The sequence below is a fragment of the Hesperophylax consimilis genome, chromosome 30 (genome assembly GCF_061612785.1).
Source record: "Hesperophylax consimilis isolate HC1 chromosome 30, BYU_Hcon_1.0, whole genome shotgun sequence".
Lineage (NCBI taxonomy): Eukaryota > Metazoa > Arthropoda > Insecta > Trichoptera > Limnephilidae > Hesperophylax > Hesperophylax consimilis.
The window spans coordinates 5354969-5375441 of record NC_142865.1 but is presented as its reverse complement, the minus strand read 5'-3'; the positions used below and the strand labels follow the sequence as shown (position 1 = coordinate 5375441).

Here is a 20473-nt window from a genome sequence, read left to right as displayed (position 1 = left end):
GTATCGTTCCATTTTTATGAATGGCGTAGTTTCTACTTGTCAAAGTCAAAAAATGACAGCTTCAAAAGTAACATCTACCGAAATAGCGGGCTTTTCAAAATAACACCTCTTATTGGAAAACCCTGTATTAGCGGGGTTGACTACAGTCCCTAGGAGGGAAGGTTCAATTATCAGTAGAAACATTTTTTTTAAGTTTTAAAAGACATTGTCAAAAAGTTCACATCAGTTAAGAGCCAGTCCCTGGGGAGAAAGGTTCAATCTTCAGTCAGTCAAAACATTTTTTTTAAATAACTCATTAAGGCGATGCCATACGTAGTAATGCAAAATCATGTGTTTTTGGTTTGAAAATTTAGTCGCCTAGAAATGTTTCAGATGCTTTAATTAAATACTGCGAATAGAATACATCTTGGCCTTTGAAATAATCGAGTATTTTTTAGATAAGTCTAAATAATGTGAAGGCCTATGAAAACTGCTTTAAAGTTCAAAATCTCCTACTTACGGACCCATTTTCAGTTATGATTTTATTGTATAATGTGGCAAATTAAGTTATTTATAAAATGACCGGAAAAAAATTAAATATTTATGCTTGAACATCCACAAAATAAAATAAAAGGCACTTTTTGACCATGTTTTTTTCTTGCATAAATTAAAACAGGCGGATGGTGTTAAGCGGGAATTTAAACCTTATCGCCATCTACGTAAGGGTTGATATTGATATCGGCTCAATTTAAAATATTACACGACGTAGTGCATCGCCTTAATGAAAATAGACGTATTTTAGTAAAAATCCTTTACTAAAATTTTGATTTTTTATAAACTAAACTTATTGCAGATTGTTTTCAAATTAATATTTGTATCCATATTTTGAAACTTTAACAGAATATGATGGTAATAAGTTGCTGTTTAATTATTTCATGTTGTGGGCGATATTTCAGTGTTATAACTCATACTGTAATACGGGAATGGGCCTAGTACGGTAGTTGAGAAAATCACCAAGATTGTAATTATTTTAAATTTATCAAAAAAATAACCTCTTTAGAGTAGGACTGATCCTGAGCTAAACGGCGCCAGGCGCAAATAAAATTTTGACGTCCCTTGTAAAAACAAGTTGACTCCTTGACAGGTGATCACTGCGATCAATAATAATCAGATGATTTGTACTTTAAAAAATAATCTCAAGTGTTACGTATTATCAGCGCCTTGGCGCCTTGATAATTAGGCGCCCGGAGTGGACTGCTCCAATTGCGCCCGCTTAGGGCCGGCCCTACTTATTACGAGGTGACGGTTAATGCTGAAGGATAACTCAATCTACACCTGGTAACTCCCACGTCTAATCGTATCTCATAATACCTATCGTATCTTACCGAAGCGTTGATTGCAATATTGCGTGAGAACCAACGGAATATTTACCATCGTTACCAGTGAAAATTGCTGAAATATATAAAAAAAAAGTATTTGCCTCATAAACGTTGCCTTTCAAAAGAAGAAATTTGCTTATCAAATGTTAACCCTTCATGCCTTTGGCATATTGACCGCTACATTTCTTAACTATCCCGCAGCCAAGTGGGGGAGTAGGTAGTAGGTACCTAAAATTACTATCCTCCTAATTTTAGCTTAAATACTTGACTCAAATAAAGGGTTTTCCAATAAGAGGTGTTTATTTTGAATATTAATTAAGGAATTAATGATTTTTTATGGCCGGAATTGGATGGTATTGATCTGGACAACGTCTACTTTCAACAAGACGGCGCAACGTGCCACACAAGCAACGAAACCATTGATCTTTTACGGGAGAAGTTTCCGGACCGTGTTATCTCTCGGAGAGGTGATCACAATTGGCCACCGAGATGTTGACTTGTGATTTAACACCTTGCGACTTCTTCCTTTGGGGCCACGTGAAAGAGAAGGTCTACGCCAACAGCCCAGCCTCGATTCAAGACCTCAAAGATGGAATTCGTGAGGCTATCGAGGACATAAGGCAGCCACTTTGCGATTTGGTTTTAGAAAATTTCATGAAAAGGATATGGTCCTGTAGACGTGGTCGTGGTGGTCATTTGACTGATGTTATTTTTCACTATTAACGGCATACCTTCCTCTTTATAATGAAATAAACATTCGATCATATTAAAAAATGGCATTTTTCTTTGAATATCAAAATAAAACCTCTTATTGGAAAACCCAGTACATAAGTTACCATTAATATTTCACTGAATAATTGTGATTTCTATAGTTTAAAAGTCCATAAGACAGAAAAATCATGGGGTCGTCGGAAGACCCACTTGGTTACAGACGTTTTGTTTGGCATCTTGGCCGGTCAAGAGTTGAAAGATGTTGTCAGAAAGTCGGAGATTTGTGTGTTTTCCGCTACTCAATAAAATCCAAATAAATGGAATATTTCTGAACTTATCCGAAAACTAATAATTGTTTTTGAAAGGTGATGAAATACTCGGATCGCATCGCAGAAAACAATAAGTAATCTGATTGCTTTTTAGGCACTCTATACTTTCTGCGATGCGCTTCCTTGATTTTTATTTTGTCAATAATTGATTTTGTGAACCATACAATATGTAGGTTGCACTCACATTTATTGACTTCTTAATTGGTACACATAAATCAAAAACATTATAAAAATACTCTGCAACATCAACAGAATGTACCTATACTTTTAAGAAATTATTGCTTATATTAATTTGTTATCCTTTGTGCATTGCGTAAAAACCTTGTCTTGTAAACATATATTTAGTAAAAAATAACTATTTATTCATACCGGTCGGTGGCTGAGTTGACATCGCGCTTGGGTCCCACTCAGGCGTAGTGTGTTCAATTTCTCAGCTGGCTAAGTCCTCCATTACAACACAAGCAACATTTTCAGCTTACTGTGGTGGTAGTAGGAGATTTTTAAATATTGTCAGGTTATTCGTAACCCGGGAATGTTTGTCTTTCTTTTAAAAAAATAAATTATATTGCGTATTATGTACGGGCGCAAACAAATAATTCTTCCTCATATTTTAAAGCAAAACTTGCAAAAATTATATTACCATAAAATAATTATATTAACACCATAACCGTACGTTACTTTACCTTTAATACATTTTTTAATAGACGCTCGATTCTATTTTCGTGTTCAAAGTTAATGATGTAAAAAGGAAGTACTATGGGTGGCATAATGTGTTTACCCTTTGGCTTCAGAGCTTGTAAATAATATGTATGTAGTTGATTAGATTCCAGATAAATACTTGAATTCCTGGTTTTAATATAGTGAAATTTAACCCCTCAAGCGTTGAGTGTCATATGACTAAAATAAAACCAATTATGGATTTCCTCCTTGTGACTTTAACTGAGACAGCATAATATGGAATAAGTTATTTAAATTTGTAAGCAAGGAATATGAATTAAAAAATTTATACAAAACAAAAGATTATAAAACAATACATTTATAGCCATGGAGAGAGGTTGTAGATATAAATGAAATCATAATAGAGATATAAACAATAGAGACATAAACATTATTCACAAAGCATCAGAGAAATATTCTTTTATGGAACTCTTGTATTTGATAAGTTTGCAACTGAAAATATCGACCTTGGATAATACGATATTGTAATTATTGCATAGTCTGTTCAGGCAAAAATTCTGCTTAGAGTTCGTTTTGTTTTGATCAACCCTGAACAGGACACAAGAGCGTGTTGAACGCGCAGGTACATTGAATGGAATCTTGTTTAGCAACTCTGGGCATTGAATATTATTGTTAACTACTTTATACAGGAATATTGCATCCTTTTGTTTGACAGAGTATTGAACCTTCTTCCCCAGGGGCTGGAGTCAACACCGCTAACATTTAAACCAAATCCTTATTGGATAGTACCGACATTTATTTGGTATGTTTTTTGCAATAAATTTTTAAATATACCTAATCTTGTCGATTTTCAGAAAAATGCGTGTGTGCGCGCATGAGTGCCACCATTGGATAAGACCGTTACTTATTGCGAATATAACTGCTGTAATGTCATAGAATTTCTTAAAAATGCATAAATGATAATAATAATAATTGTTATTTCGGCTACTGGCATTATACATAGCTCTCTCATTCAAAATTTAGGCGTATTAGATCTATCAAAAAAATTATATGTAAAAATGCAAAAATCAGTCATTTTAAATACATGTAGGATTACGAAATTTTTTAAATATTTATATTGAGGGATCAGTAGGATTTATAGGTCCAGTTAAGAGTTCTACCGAGCCGAACCCTCTGATATGAAAATATCTGGAGTCGGTGAATTATTTTCTCATTTGATCTCTGGTGAGTTGACGTGTTGTTCTTGTATTGTTTTGTATTTATTATGCTTATATAATGCACTTGCATAATGTGGATTGACTAGATAATCATTTGTGGAAAAGTGTGTGGAAGTTTTGTTTGTGTTAGTTTTTCCTGTGGGGAAGATTTAACCCGGACATAAAATCGAACGAAAAATTAAAGAATAAACTATTCTTGAACTTTTGGTTGTTTCCTCATAAACCTAACTAATCACTGTATTTAAAAGAAATTTATTTTGTATATTGTATATGTACTTGTATTTTTTGTGTATTGTAATTTTATTTTTATAATTTATTTCTCATGTTCTAAATTATTAATGTGAAATTCATCTATCAAAATTATATAACATTAGCTAACGTGTACCCGTCGCTGCTGCAGGTTATCCTTAGGAGATAGACATATACCATGGTAGACTTTTCTGTAGGCCTTTTTAAGATATACAATTCCGTAGTACATTATTTTGATGTATCTCATGAGGTTTAGCCAGCATTAACAATGTAGCGCCCGTAAATATATTATTACGTCTTGATTATAAAACATCGAATTTTCTCTACTTTTTATGAATATAATATTCATGTGTTATATATATAAACATTCCAGAAAAAATTCTCTAAATGATAGTGAAAACACGACCAAAATTCGTTGCTTAGTTTAGAAGAACTAAGCGCAAAAACAGAAATATACGAATAGCGGATTTGTTTTATACTATTTAGAGATTTAGAAAAACAGCCTTACAGGCTCTAAATATATTAAAAGCAATGCTCCTTCCGATCTGTTTTCATAAACCAATTTTTGATTTCGGTGTTAATTTGAAAGTTCACACGCTTTGTGCAGATAATACAGGGTTTTCCAATAAGAGGTGTTATTTTGAATAGCTCGCTATTTCGGTAGATGTTACTTTTGAAGCTGTCATTTTTTGACATTTGACAAGTAGAAACTACGCCATTGATAAAAATGGAACGATACACGCTTCAACAACGCATTGAAATTATTAAGATTCACTTGAGTGAATCAAATGCAAATCATCTTGGGTGATGAGGCCCATTTCCACCTCGGTGGCTTCGTCAACAAGCAAAATTGTCGCATCTGAGGCTCGGAAAACCCAAGAGTTATTGTTGAAAAGCCTCTCTATCCTCAACTTGTGACTGTTTGGTGCGTTTTATGGTCCGGCGGATTCATTGGACCTTACTTTTTCGAAAATGATGCTGGAGCAACAGTTACGGTGAATGGATTGCGCTATCGAGAGATGATTAATGATTTTTAATGGCCGGAATTGGATGGTATTGATCTGGACAACGTTTACTTTCAACAAGACGGCGCTACGTGCCACACAAGTAACGAAACCATTGATCTTTTACGATTGAATATCAAAATAACACCTCTTATTGGAAAACCCTAGGGTCGATGGTTCTGGGTCTTCCTGTCTGCCTACAGTGCCTACTACCCCTGTTTCGAAAAAGCTTATTTACCGATATGACGTAAAAAAATACGGCGCATTAACTTTGATGGACGTCAATCAATCCATTGATTTATTTTGGTATTTTATGACATCATTCTTGTGTAGAAAATATCCTCCCAAAATAGATTGTCCGAACCGGTGTCATGCCCTATAATCTATTATCGGAAATCTACAATGTATTATCGGCTTTATGTTTAAAATAGTTCAGTCATTACATTACTACCAGAGTGGAACATCCTTTCAGTACCGCCCTGATGTAAAATACTGATCATTTATTAAAAATCTGGTAGAATTATTCGTTTTCCTGTTAAAAACGGGACTGCAGGCATTCAAAGAATGAATTGACATAGCTCCTAACAAAGTATCAGTTAAAAGCGGATGTTTTATGAGGATGGCGGAACACGTGTTCATACAAATACTGATATTGTCGCATTCCGTCAATACATTCTGTATTACTAAAATTTTATCAGGAAATTGGCATGCTATCAATTGAAACGTTGTTTGGCTTTAGTCGTGTTTGGTGACCAGATCTGAATTGCCAGGAACTCCCCCACTTTCCTCTTCCTCAATTCCTCCCCATCCCAAATACCTTTAACCTCACAACAACTAAAAACGGGATTACAGACCGTTTCCTGATAAACTTTTAGTAAATTCGGAATCGTGACAATACATTGGTATGTCTAAATAGTATAAAACAAAGTCACTATCCCCGTCTGTCTGTTTGTGCGCTTAGTTCTTCTAAGCTATGCAACTAAGTTTGATAGGGTTTTCACTATCATTTAGAGAATATCTTCCGGAAGTTTTACATATATAATACACGGATATTATATTTATTGCAAGTAGAGATAAGTCGAGAAAAAGTACTGGTAAAATGACATGACAAACTCTTTTGTTATACGAGGCGTATCCAGAAAGTAAGTGTACTGATGCTCTCACGACCGAATGAAATTTATTTTCGACATGTTGGCTACACTTACGTGTAGCCTGACTCTTCCCCTCCGCAACAAGACCGGTTCAAGGTCAGTACGTTGAGAAGTGTCGACGCGACAACACGTTTCGTGAAAAATGTCAATCCAATCTCCCGCCAAGTGCGAAATACGCGGCGTCATCCGTTATCTCGTTTGGAAGGGAAAACCTCCGTTTGAGGTTTATAATTTGGTGAAAACTGCATATGGTGATAAAGCTATGAATTGTACGAGTATGTACAAGTGGTATCGCGAGTTTAAAAATGGTTCTCACCTCTTCACCCTCCGCCAAAAAGTTCAAAACCACAATTTCAGCCAAGAAAATTATGGCATCCGTGTTTTGGGACTGTCAAGTCATAATTTTGATTGAATATCTGACTTAAGGGGAGACCATCAACTCTGCGAGGTACTGTGAGACCTTAAAAAAATTTCGGAAGGCGATTCAAAACAAGAGGAGAGGCATTCTGACAAAGGGAGTAAGCCTGCTGCACGACAATGCCAGACCACACACGGCCAACGCAACGAAGGAACTGCTTGCTTCGTTTAAATGGGATGTCCTAAACCACCCCGCGCATTCCCCTGACCTAGCACCTTCAGATATTTAGCACATTTATCTATTTACCTCCCTGAAGCTGTACATGGGTGGAAAAAGGTTTTCAACCGACGAGGAGGTAAAGGGGGAGGTGGAGAAGTGGACGAAGGGGTTGGCGGGAAACTACTCCGAGGAAGGCATCAAAAAGTTGTAACCCCGCTTCACCACCTGCATTGAGAGGAATGGCGACTATGTCGAAAAATAGCTTACATATGTACTACATTAACCATGTAATTTTTATGTTTCAATAAAAAAAATTGAGAGCTACATAAATTCAGTACACTTACTTTCTGGATACGCCTCGTACATTCATCTTTGCAGAATAATCGAGGAGCAAACATTCAAAACGCGATTTGTCATACATCTTTTTTTTTATATTAACTCCACACAGGAGGCCCTGAAGAAAATAATTTCCCTCAGGGCCTATGTCATCTTTGGGGATGCTGTGTGGGGGGTCTTTTTGTGGAGAGGAAGGAGTGAACATGGGTCTTGAAGAGTCCCATGTTGTAGGAGGGAGGAAACACAGAGGCCGGCAGTTCGTTCCACAGCCGAGCTGTTGAACTTAAGAACGAATCGTAGAAGCGACCCGTTCTCATGTGACAAATGTCAACTGTGTACAAATGTTGGGCGGGCGTTTGGCGTGTATCCCGACTACGCACCGGTGCCGAAGGGATCAATGACGCTAGTTCCTCAGAGCATCTTCCATTGTAATACCGATAGAACAAGGACAGCATACCTACCTGACGCCTGTGCTCTAAAGATTGCAGTCCGTTTGTTAAGATTGGGGAATCTATCAAACGGACCGCCCGTTTTTGCACAGAGTCAAGGGTTTTTTCAGGTATTTAGGGGCTCCGGACCAGAGATGGCTGACAAATTCGACAGTAGGGCGCACTTGCGATTTGTACAGGGTCAGCAGTTGTGTATTATTAAAGTATCTGCGGGCCCTGAACAGTACGCCCAGCTTCTGAGAGGCCAACTTTACTCTGGCTTCGATGGAGCCCCCGTACCTGAGCTGGTCACTTATAGTTATACCAAGCATATCAATGGAAGGCCTGTTCGGAAGATTGCTTCCGTTGAAGGAGACTAGATTATCATTTGGATCCCTTTTAGACGTAATCAGACAGGATTGGGTCTTTGAAACATTAAATTCGACGAGATTATTTTTACCCCAGGAGGAAATACTCTCGAGATAACCGTCCATTCTATGCTTCAAAGCCCTCCGAGCCGTTGGAGTTTGTGTGCCCTTTGGGGGCTTGTCAAACAAAAAGCTATCATGAACTGTACTATCATCCGCGTAACAATGAATCGGTGCACATGTCAAAAGGTCATTGATGTGCAACAAAAACAAAGTCGGAGACAGAACCGATCCCTGTGGGACGCCAGCATTTATGGAGTGCGAGGAAGAGGTGAAACCATCAGCAACCGCCTGAATCAACCTATCCCTTAAAAAATCAGCAATCCACGTACACAGGGATGCGGGAAGTCCGTAAGAAGGCAATTTGTTGACAAGTCCTCGGTGCCAGACCCGGTCAAAGGCCTTGGATATGCCTCTAGTGCGACCGTTTGGGTCTCACCGTGACGTTCCAGGCGCCGCCCCCAAACATGCGTCACATACGCGAGAAGATCACCGCACGAGCGGTTCCGCCGGAATCCGTATTGACGGTCGTTGATAATTTTGTTCTTCTCGAGGTATGTGAGCAGTTTGTCGTTGATCACACGTTCCATCACTTTGGACAGAACTGATGTGATCGCTATGGGGCGGTATTTGGCCGGGTTGGAGCGGTCACCTTTCTTGGGAATAGGGTGAATGACCGCTTTTTTCCAATCAGAGGGCACAGTGCCACACTTCAGGGACATTTTGAAGAGCTTTGTCAAAACTGAAACTATTTCCGCAGCACACCTCTGCAATACCAGGGCAGGTATTCCATCAGGTCCACTAGCTTTGTTAACATCGAGCCCCCGTATGACGTGGAGTACATCCCGATGCCGGATCCTTAGCTTTTTCATATAGAAGCCGCAGTGAGGAACCGACGGCGGAACAGCACCTCCGTCGTCGAGGGTCGAGTTTTCCGCAAACATTTTCCCTAATAGGTTTGCCTTTTCGGTGGCGGTGTTTGCTAGTGAGCCGTCAGGTCTGGTAAGAGGTGGCAAACTGGGTTTGCAAAAATTTCGACCTATTGAGCCCGCAAGCGACCAGAATGCTCTGCTGCCATGCGGGCAGGCAGCCAGCTTTTTGCTGATCTGCAGGTCAAGTCGAATTTTGACCTATTAATGATTCTCTTGCATTCCTTTGCCGATTTGTTGTATGCTGATCTTCTTTCGGGCGTTCGAGATGTGTTGTAGGCTCGGTAAGCCGCGTTTTTTCGTCGAACTGCTTCGGAGCATTGTCGACTGAACCACGGCTTTGAGCCCACACCAGTTTCTTTAGTAGTCGATTGTATGAAGCCATCCATCGCCGATTTGATGACTTCACCAATCTCCTGGGCACATCTTGAAGGGTCCGAAGTCCGAAAACAAACAGCTGACCACGGAAAAGCGTTGAAATGGGCCCGCATACCGAACCAATCTGCTGACCTATAGTGCCACACTTTTCTCCTCAGCCTCTCATTGGTTGGTCTGAGGTTAACGGGGATTGATGTCATCACTAGGCAGTGGTCGGATGATCCCAGAGGCGCTGTGACGTCAATCTTATAACCGTGTGGCACAGTAGTTAAGAATAGGTCTAACAGATTGGAGCGGTGAGTCTGGACATCAGGAACCCTTGTAGGCTCCTGAACCAATTGCTCTAATCCGTAGCAAATGGCAAAGGATTCCGCCTGTCGGCCAGCCGAGTCCGTTGGGCCTGAAAACTTCAACCATGGTTCGTTATGAACATTGAAGTCCCCCAGAACAATAAAATCGGCCGAAGGGTAGCGGGGCAAGAGATCATCAATAGTATCGCTCAAATGTTTGAAGAGTTCGGAAGTGTCTGATTCGCTATGGTTCGGTGAGCGGTATAAACATGCGTAGAATCTTGCCGTTCTGGCAAGATTGACGCGCACCCACATTACGTCGAATCTGGAGTTTTCCAGACTCAATAGTCGTACACAGTTGACGTCAGCTCGACTATAGAGGCAGACTCTCCTCCTTTGAGTCGGAACTTGCTTGCGAGGGTAAAGGACGGGCAGTCCAGATAGGAGGAGTCTGGCGGCTCGGCTATCTGAGTTTCGGATAGGAAAAGAAGGTTGGGACGTTGGGACAAAAGATGGTGATGAACAGAGTTTAAATTTGTATGCAGGCCGCGAATGTTGGCAAAATTTACCAACAGTTTTGGCCCGCACCGGGACGCTTGCTACTCGCCGATGTATTAATGTTAAATTTATTTTGTATATTCATGATTTTAGGTTTTTTTTTGTAAGGGTATGAGGTGAAAAGAAGGTTTGGAAAGGAAAGGTATGAGGCGTGGGTAGGAATCTGGGGTTCAGGCTGTCCAGGAGTGATGAGCGTTTGGTTCCAGCCCACCCACTGCGGTGCTAGGCGATAGGCTGGGAGAGTCCGGCTGGAGAGGGCATCCAATGCGCCCCAAACGCTGCTGCTGGGTCCCCTCCGGTCACGAACCGGCACAACAGCTGTGGCAGGGTTTTTTCACTCGCTGATGGGGCAGCCCACCCTTAGTCGTGAGCCTGAGGGTCGGGCCCTTGTACTATCGAGCGGCCCGGACAGCGGTAACCGGTTGTAAAGGGTCTCCCTCAACTAGCATCTCCCAACCGGCCCGCCACGCAGAAGGTGGGCCGACGCACCCGCCACCAAGACCCGGGCAAACCTTAACCCATGAACCCGGGCACCCCTGCTAAGTCACCAAACGTAGCCAACCACTTGGGGTGACCTGTGGCAGAGGTGTTGGTCATCCAATAAATAGTTCCCAGGGCGGCGGTACCCATTCCCGCCTACCAAATTCTCTAATCTGTATGGAGCTGATAAAATCACGAAAAACTGTTTGATAACAAACTAATTTTTATTTTTAAATTTGTACAAAACAACACGAAAAATATACTCTCAATGATAATAGACTCTTCTAAATTATTCATTTTTACGATTGAAATTTGGACAATACACGATTTGTATAAAACTTGAGGACAAAACTCTGTTTGAATATTTGCTTACAGTGACAAAACATCATTTGAATGAAAATCAAGTTTATAGAACAGGGTTTTCCAATAAGAGGTGTTATTTTGAATAGCCCGCTATTTCGGTAGATGTTACTTTTGAAGCTGTCAGTTTTTGACATTTGACAAGTAGAAACTACGCCATTAATAAAAATGGAACAATACACGCTTCAACAACGCATTGAAATTATTAAAATTCACTTGAGTGAATCAAGTGCAAATCATCTTGAGTGATGAGGCCCATTTCCACCTCGGTAGCTTCGTCAACAAGCAAAATTGTCGCAGCTGGGGCTTGGAAAACCCAAGAGTTATTGTTGAAAAGCCTATCTATCCTCAACGTGTGACTGTTTGGTGCGGTTTATGGTCCGGCGGAGTCATTGGACCTTACTTTTTCGAAAATGAGGCTGGAGCAACAGTTACAGTGAATGTATTGCGCTATCGAGAGATGATTAATGATTTTTTATGGCCGGAATTGGATGGTATTGATCTGGACAACGTTTACTTTCAACAAAACGGCGCTACGTGCCACACAAGCAACGAAACCATTGATCTTTTACGATTGAATATCACAATAACACCTCTTATTGGAAAACCCTGTAGTAGTATGCTGGTAGTTTATCGAAAGTTGTAATTTAATTGAAATAATATACTAATAATAAAACGATAAACTAAAAAACACAAACAATCGACGCCTTAGTCGTAAGTCACTAGTTTTAAGTCAGTAGTATTAATTATTTAATAGATATATTTGTACAACGCCCTTGAGGTGATTTTTCACGAAAACGACGCCATATAAATTAGCCAATTATTATTATTATAGTAGGACTGAAGAGACACCAATTACAAGAAAACGCGATTTGTCTAAAATCCAACATTGTTTCGTTAGGACAAAATGTTTTTTGATTGAATTTGATTGCTGAAGAAAACGTGTTTTTTTTAAAGAATAAGCTTTAGGATTCATTTTGATAAGGGCAAAACGTGTTTTGAACATGTCTTGTGGTTTCATTCCATAGATTTCGTTATGAAGAACAAAATGTGAAAATATGAATAAATTTGTAACATTTGCATGTTTGCTACTCAAATGAAGACCTGCAGAGCCTGTCCAAAAGGAATTTTAGAAAATAAAATATTTTCTAACTAGGTCGAGTGAGGTATCTTTTACTACGTATTCATTCGTGCTGAATCAAATGGGACTCCCAAGTCGATAGTATTAATATTTGGTGAGATAAGACAAGTTTTTGTAAAAAAAACGAGAACTTTGGCAAGAACCAAAGTGGTGATATTGGTTTCTATTCAAATCTAAATGGAAAGTATTTCTAGTATGACACTTCCGTGACAGTAATGTAAATGTTGTTTGTTCCAGTTGTGATGGTGGCCTCAGTAGCGTGTCTCCAGCTGGAAGGGCTATCCACCAAGAAGCCCCGGGTCACTAAATACAGCAGGACTACGCCACTGCCCGGAGATAATGTAACTATCAACTCATTATGTGTTCATCTCATATCACATCATATCATCTCTTCTCATCTTTGATTTAATCATATCTCATCTTTTCTCGTATCGCCTCGTCTCATTTTGTGTCATCTCATCTCGTCTAATCTCATTCCTACTTAGTTTTTATTTCTTCTTATCTCATCTCATATTTGATCTTGTCCAACTTTGATCTCTATTCTTCTTATCTCATATTTAATCTCATCTTACTCATCTTTCAACTCGTATAATTTCATCTCATCTTTGATTACATCTATCTCATCTAATCTTTGATCTTAACTCATCTCATTTATGTTCTCTATTCTTCTCATCTCATAACATCTCTAACCAACTTATCTTATATCATATCATCTCATCTCACCCCTTATTATTCAATTTTATCACATCTCATCTCATTCCAACATATCCCATCTCATTGCATCTCACCTCAACTCACCTCGGATTTGATCTCGTCTCATCTTTGATTGCATCTCACCACCCTCACCTCAGCTTTTATCTCATCTCATATTTGATTGCATCTCATCTACCTCACCTCAGCTTTGATCTCATCTCATCTTTGATTGCATCTCCTTTCCCTCACCTCAGCTTTGATCTCATCTCATCTTTGATTGCATCTCCTTTCCCTCACCTCAGCTTTGATCTCATCTTTGATTGCATCTCATATCATCTCACTTCAGCTTTGATCTCATCTCATCTTTGATTGCATCTCATCTCCCTCACCTCAGCTTTGATCTCATCTCATCTTTGATTGCATCTCATATCATCTCACTTCAGTTTTGATCTCATTTCCCTTCTCTTCTCATCTCATCTTTAATTTCTTCTCTTCTCTTTTCTTCTCTTCTCTTATCATCTTATCTCTTCTTATCTCATCTCATTTCATATCATATCATCTCATCTCATCACATCCCATCCCAACTTATCTCATTTCAAACTATCCCATCTCATCTAATCTCACATTTGATTTAATTTCTTCTTCATTCCCAAATATATTGCACACTATTTTCTTACTTCTTCTCATCTCTTCTTATCTCATCTCATCTCATTTCATCTCATCTCATCTCATCATATCCAATCCCATCTTATCTCATCCCAACCTATCCCATCTCATCTAATCTCATCTTTAATTTCATTTCATATTCATTCACAAATAACACTATTTTCATACTCTCTCTTTCTAACTGCATAACTTTGTACTTATTTACTGATATGTTTGTATTTGCAGGTATCTCTGTCTGCTGGGAATCTGGTGGGTCCGGCGCCAACCCCTTCGAGCTCGGCCCTGTACAGGGTTAATAGTACCTCTGGCGCCACGTGCATCCTACTCAAGACAGACGGCTTGCTGAGCATCAAATATAATAATAAACTCGGTGAACGAACGGTATGTAAATATATTAGAATTATCTTTAATGTTGCTCCTGCTACCATCATTATGGTAAAAATCAAAAAATTATATTTCTGTGTTCCTGATATTTTGTTCCTGTCGACATGTTAACTTGTTGAAATTAATTTTGTTTATAAAACACAAAAATCGAAATTTGAATTCTCTACATATCGGTTCTTAAATATTATATTGTAGATTTGTACTTTATCACTTGTCTGAATTCTCCAAACAAACTCTTCCAATTTTGATGATGATGATGACATTTGTTCTAGAGTTCATTGAACCGAAATCAGTATTTTTGATTATAACTAACTAACTAACTAACCACCACCACGTTTCCCCGCAGGGGTAGGCAGAGAGGACGGACCGCTAAACAACTCGGTCTTGGCACACACTTCTTACCTCATTCAAATTCATACATTGTCTCATACATACTCTTCTATTATTCTGACTCTTGACATGGCCCGACTCGAGTATCTGATTCACTTGGTCGTGCCATGTCTTCCTCGGACGTCCCCGACTTCTGCTACCATTCGCATGTGAATCATATATTCTCCTTACATTCCTTTCTTCGCTCATTCGCTCTACATGCCCAAAACATCTAAGCGTCCCTTTCTTAATGTTACTCATTACGCTTACATCAGCCTTGCACTCCTACTCCTACTTTCATCCTTTCTCTGAAATTTCCATGCCTCTCTTTCGTACATCAGGGTAGGTACCAGCACTCCATTGTGGACTGCTAACTTGATTATGGTTATTTAATTTCCAGGAAGCTGATATCTTCGTCCCTGACCTGGCCACGGTGTCTGGAAACTGCAGATATGAAGACACGGAAACCATGACCATGGCATTCAAGGGGTTCAAGCTCATATGGGACTTTGCTAAGGTAAGTAGTTTGTATTATTGATCTCAAGAAGTCAGCGTCCTCCATTATGCTGATTCATAAAATTCACGGGGCTTCGACCAGCGGTGGTTGTCTGTCACCTGAAGGGAGGAATTGAGATCACTGACGGAGTTTGGACTAAATTCTATTCAGAATATTGGAGTGCGACAAGAATTGAGGACAAACTCATCAGTGGTTAAATACACAAGAAAAAAAAATTTCAGAAAAATAAAAATTTCAACATGTTTTTATAAAAATTTCCCCACCCATTTTCAGACCAAATTTCCGATTTTTTCCAATTTACCTGAAGAATTTTTTTCAGAAAAATATTAATTTCCCACCATGATAAATTCCCAAACTTCACATAATATCAAAAAGATAAATGTTAATACAAAATTTTTCCCAACTTAAAGTTTCAGATTTTCTATTGTTTTAGAAAAATCTTTCCAAGATTTCCAAGATCAAAAACATAAAAAATTTACAAACATCAAATAACAAAATCAAAAGATTACAAAAATTAACTTATGAACCCAACTTCATGATCAATGATATATTCCTGTCTTGGTTTTTTTTTACTACCTGTTATTATTTGTCCAAAAACCAGCTATTATTGGAATTTGAGCTGTGCCTATGGAAAAAAAAAATCTAAAATGATGTTTTATTTGTAAATGGTAATTTTGAAAATTTAGAGTTTTGTAGGTAACATATTCATGGTATGAATTTATAAATTTTTTTTATCACACCTATTAATGATTAACCTTCCCGTCATCGGGAACCGGTTCCAAAAGTATCTGGAAGAAGAAGCGGTTCTATGTAGGTCTTCGGTAACTGGAAACTAGAACCATGATGATAGCCTATTTTAGATTTTAGGAATTTTCCATTTCTATTAAAAACACAAATTTTGTCTGTTGTGAGAAAGTGATTTGAGACGTGATGAACGGTCTACAAAATTTACACTCATACATCTTCTATTCTATCTTCTATGGTCACTCACCGGGTCGCAAAAGTAGGTTGCGAAAGTGACTGACGAAAAAATAACCTAAGAAGCTCGTAATCAGGTTTCAATGAGCGGGTAATTCACAATCGATCCAGAACTAATTGAAACTGAAATGACCGGTCAGAGTGATTGGTAGAATTCCCAACTATTTAGTTTTGTCTCATATTACATTTTCTAGCTCGGCAATAAAAAGTAAACAAACAAGGATATCGCCATATAGCTATACAGCATTTCCAAATACAGAAGATCGCCCCAACTCGGCCAAATTCCGCTCCATAGCGATCACATCAGTTTGTCCATGATGGAATGTGGAATCAACGACAAACTATTCACATCACATTCACCTTGAGAAGAATAAAGTAATCTTGGACATTAAGTATGGAATACGGTGGAATGGTCTTTTGTCATGATTGTGATGCAAGTTTGGGGGTGGTAATGGGGTGGAAATGTTGTGTAATGTTAACCCAAACAGTTGCATCCAACGTTTCCTATTCCTGTGACTGGGTGTGGCATCAAGGTCTTATCAGCAGGCTGCCATCTTACAGACTTCCCTCGTTCTTGCATATGAGGACTGACGAGTCATTGAGGGAGAGGTTAGTTCAAACGAGTGCTGACGGTTTATCAAGATTGTTTTTGTTGGTTGTTAATGAAAAATTTTACCACCTTTTTTGTATTCCAGACACCTGGTGGTGAGCGCTGGTACGTGTCCCGCCTTCAGCTGCTTTACAACACGGACAACAAGTTGTTTGAGCACGTGGCTCTGTCTGGCGTGAAGGCCGAGTTGGGCACCAAGGTGCCGGCGCTGCTGTTCCCAACGCCTGTGGGCAAATCCTACGCGTGCGCGCAGGAAACGGCCGTTCTACTGCAGGTGCAGGATCAGCAGTGAGTATCTTTAAGTCGCACATCTAATCTGTGTCTCTCCTCTCTCCAATTCTGTTTTTTTAATATTTATTATATTGGTTTGAAATTAGTACATCAAATACCAACCGTACTATATAACAATGTCTTTTTAGACACATGTGGCGTGCCCCAGGGCTCGCATCTCGGTCCGATACTATTTACTACTATTTCTTTGTCTCTTGATTCGCATGTTTCCCTGTTTTATATATCCCAAAGACACTGGTTTTTTTTAAATATCCAGGTTTTAAAATTATTAATCGATTTGAAAGCTGTGTGTATCAAATACCTTATTTAAATTTATAAATTACAATAAATGAGTGCTGTACAGTGCTTGTCTCACTAGAAAATCCTGTGTTAAGACCAGGCGCAGTTTACAACAAAAATAAAAAGTTGAAAGTAAATCAAGTTTACAAGACAATCGTAGTTTACTATATAATATTAAATTAAAAATAAAAGACAATAAACATCGTACCATTTGTAATATATACCTACTTATAAACAAGTTTTAATTAAATCGTTGATATATATATTTTTTAAATTTTTCTGTTATATCGACTATTTAAACATTGTACATACAACATATGATATCAAATATATGTATAGTAAATTGTATTTCTTAGTCCTCCTCACTAGGGTGAACTGTGCTGAGGCGGACTAAATTTATTCATTTCTGTTTTTTTAGTTTTCTATGTAGTTTTTAAACTTTTATTAATAAGTTTTTTATTAATCTCTTTCACACAGATTTTTATTCTTGGTTTGTAACCATTCAAATTTTCTATTCGCTTTATATCTGGGAAAAGGATGTTGTGGAGTTTCGTCGCAAAATAAATATAATTTCTTTGTTCGAATGTGGTTTTATGAACTGGAATATTTTTTTTGACCTAGTTTGATGAATACGCAGTGTTGTAGAGGATTCAGTATTTTTTAATAGTGCCTCAGGGCCGGAACTTGCTCCTGTACTATTTAGTACCAGTATTGGTCTCTTGATTCATTGGTTTTCCCTGTCTCTCCCATAGATACAATTTTTTTTCCTGGTTTTAAAATAAATTATCAATTCGATAATATATCAAAAATCAATTGTCTTACTTCTTTGAGCCTCACACGGTGTACCCCAGGGCTCGCATCTTGGTCCTATATTATTTAATAATAATAATAATAATAATGTTTATTTGAGCTAGACAGAGCGATGTGTCCAATGCTCTGCCTGCCATAAAAGTTTACATTTAAGTTAATACATAAAAAATCAATATAGAAATAAATAAAAAATGAATAAATTGATGAACACATTAGGACTTTATGGTAGCTTGAGTGAAATTCTCCATCTCTGGTGTAGAGGCCAGGGGAGGTCAAATAGGGCTCTGTATGCGAGGTTGTACTGTACTCGGAGTGTGTTTATGACGCCTTGTGTTTATGTTGTCCATAGCTCGCTAGTGTAGAAGCTCATGCAGTATGTTTGGAAAAGTTGTTTCTTCAACAGAGGATTGCACTTGTTGAATCTTCTGGCAAGCATGTTATCTCGTACACTCAGTACTCTTCTTTGGCGTTCTATGTCATTTTTATCATTTAGGTCATCGGTGATGACATGCACCAAATATTTGATTTCGCTGCAGATGACAGTGGGACCAGTATTTGCTTTAAATATCAGCAAGAATGACTTTTTAGCATTGTACATCAGCCAGTGACTATCAAAGTAACAAGTAATTTACCTGACTTATCTCTGTATCGTAAAACCACATTTTCTTCCAGAAACACATTGGACCACGAAGCCACCCTCTTCCTGCGAGACTTTCAACTGCAAGCCTTCATGTACAAGGCTAAGAACGCGTTCGGGGCTCAGTTTCAGTGTGCGCTGGCAGGATCAGTGAGAGACGAGACCGCCCCGATAGCCGTTGGTGCAACCCTAAGTATCGCAGTCCTCTTCACTGTAACTGGTTATGGTATTTTCAGGTACCTGAAAGTGAAGAAGGTACAGTATGACACTATGGAATAGTATAGAGGGATCTAAGTGTTTTCATCTCAATAGTTTTACACTTTGTTGATATTGTATCACGGGTTATTTTGACCATTTTTTTGACCATGTGAGCAGTGTGTCCCAAACCAATTTCCTTATCTTCTACCAAAAACCAACAAAAAGTTTTGATTATGGAAAAACCATTTTTTTAGATTTTCGTGACAGTTAATTTTTTCAAAGTTCAACTAGAATATTGGATCTTTTTGACATCTAAAAAAGGGAAGACTAAAAGAGAAAGCAATACCAATAGGTCACAAAGCGTTGTCTCTCTCTTTCGTTGACTAAAATAATTATTGATATCTGATTGCTATTTCCTTTTACACAAGGATTTACTGCAATGTTCCTATATCTTTAACAGGACAACACAGTTGAAATACAGTCTTAAATTGTTATTTTATTGCCAAACTTCTTACATTGCCTAAAATGTTGTCCAATAATTGTTGAAAATATTTAATTCAATTTTCCATTTGTTTTATATTATAACAAACTTGTCAAAATGTTGAATTTCTACTTTACTCTGATAGGGTTATAATATAATAAAACTGAATTAAACCGTTTTTAAATTCTGCAGTATAAAAAACTGAAAAATCTTTCAGTTTTCCTACCTTAATACTCAGTCATAGTGCCGTGTGAAAAGAATTAGTGGTAGAGAATTAACCTTTTTACAGCCAGACCTTGTCACAGTAAGCTCGTATAATGTTCTGATATTGCGTCAATTATGTCTTTTGATTACGGTTGATATTATGATATTATGTCACTATTACATATTAAAAATGTTCTGTTGTTATTTAAATACATATTTAAGTTAAATAATGTTCTGTTGTTATTTAAATACATATTTAAGTTAAATAATGTTCTGTTGTTATTTAAATAAATATTTAAGTTAACTAATGTTCTGTTATTATTTAAATACATATTTAAGTTAAATAATGTTCTGTTGTTATTTAAATACATATTTAAGTTAAATAATGTTCTGTTGTTATTTAAATAAATATTTAAGTTAACTAATGTTCTGTTATTATTTAAATACATATTTAAGTTAAATAATGTTATGTTGATATAATTTTGGTATTAATCTTAGCTACCCATTGAGATAATGTTGGCAATAATTCAACAAAAAACATTTTTGTCAGGGTTAAGTTGGCACAAAACCATTTAACATAATTTTCATCATTATATTTTTAAGTTGAATAATGTTCTGTTAAGATGTTGCCGTTATCCCCAGTTAATTAATGTTCTGTTGTTATTGTGCTGGTATTTTCCCTAATTTTGTAATCGTTTCGGAAAATATTAGTTCAAATCTAATATATTGTAATAATTTCTATCGGCCATGTTTT

At 37.7% G+C, this 20473-nt stretch overlaps 1 protein-coding gene across 1 annotated transcript in view; it reads left to right on the top strand.

Annotated features, from left to right (window-relative positions):
- LOC149409560 (lysosome-associated membrane glycoprotein 5) overlaps window positions 1–19883 on the top strand; it is a 41821-nt gene extending 21938 nt beyond the window's left edge. The window contains exons 2-6 of the mRNA XM_089649546.1: window positions 12840–12943; window positions 14187–14342; window positions 15115–15231; window positions 16905–17107; window positions 18872–19883. Of these exons, the coding sequence (XP_089505672.1) occupies window positions 12840–12943; window positions 14187–14342; window positions 15115–15231; window positions 16905–17107; window positions 18872–19115 (824 nt within the window). The 3' untranslated portion in view covers window positions 19116–19883. The remainder of the gene's footprint in view (window positions 1–12839; window positions 12944–14186; window positions 14343–15114; window positions 15232–16904; window positions 17108–18871) is intronic.
- The last annotated feature ends 590 nt before the right edge of the window (window positions 19884–20473 follow it).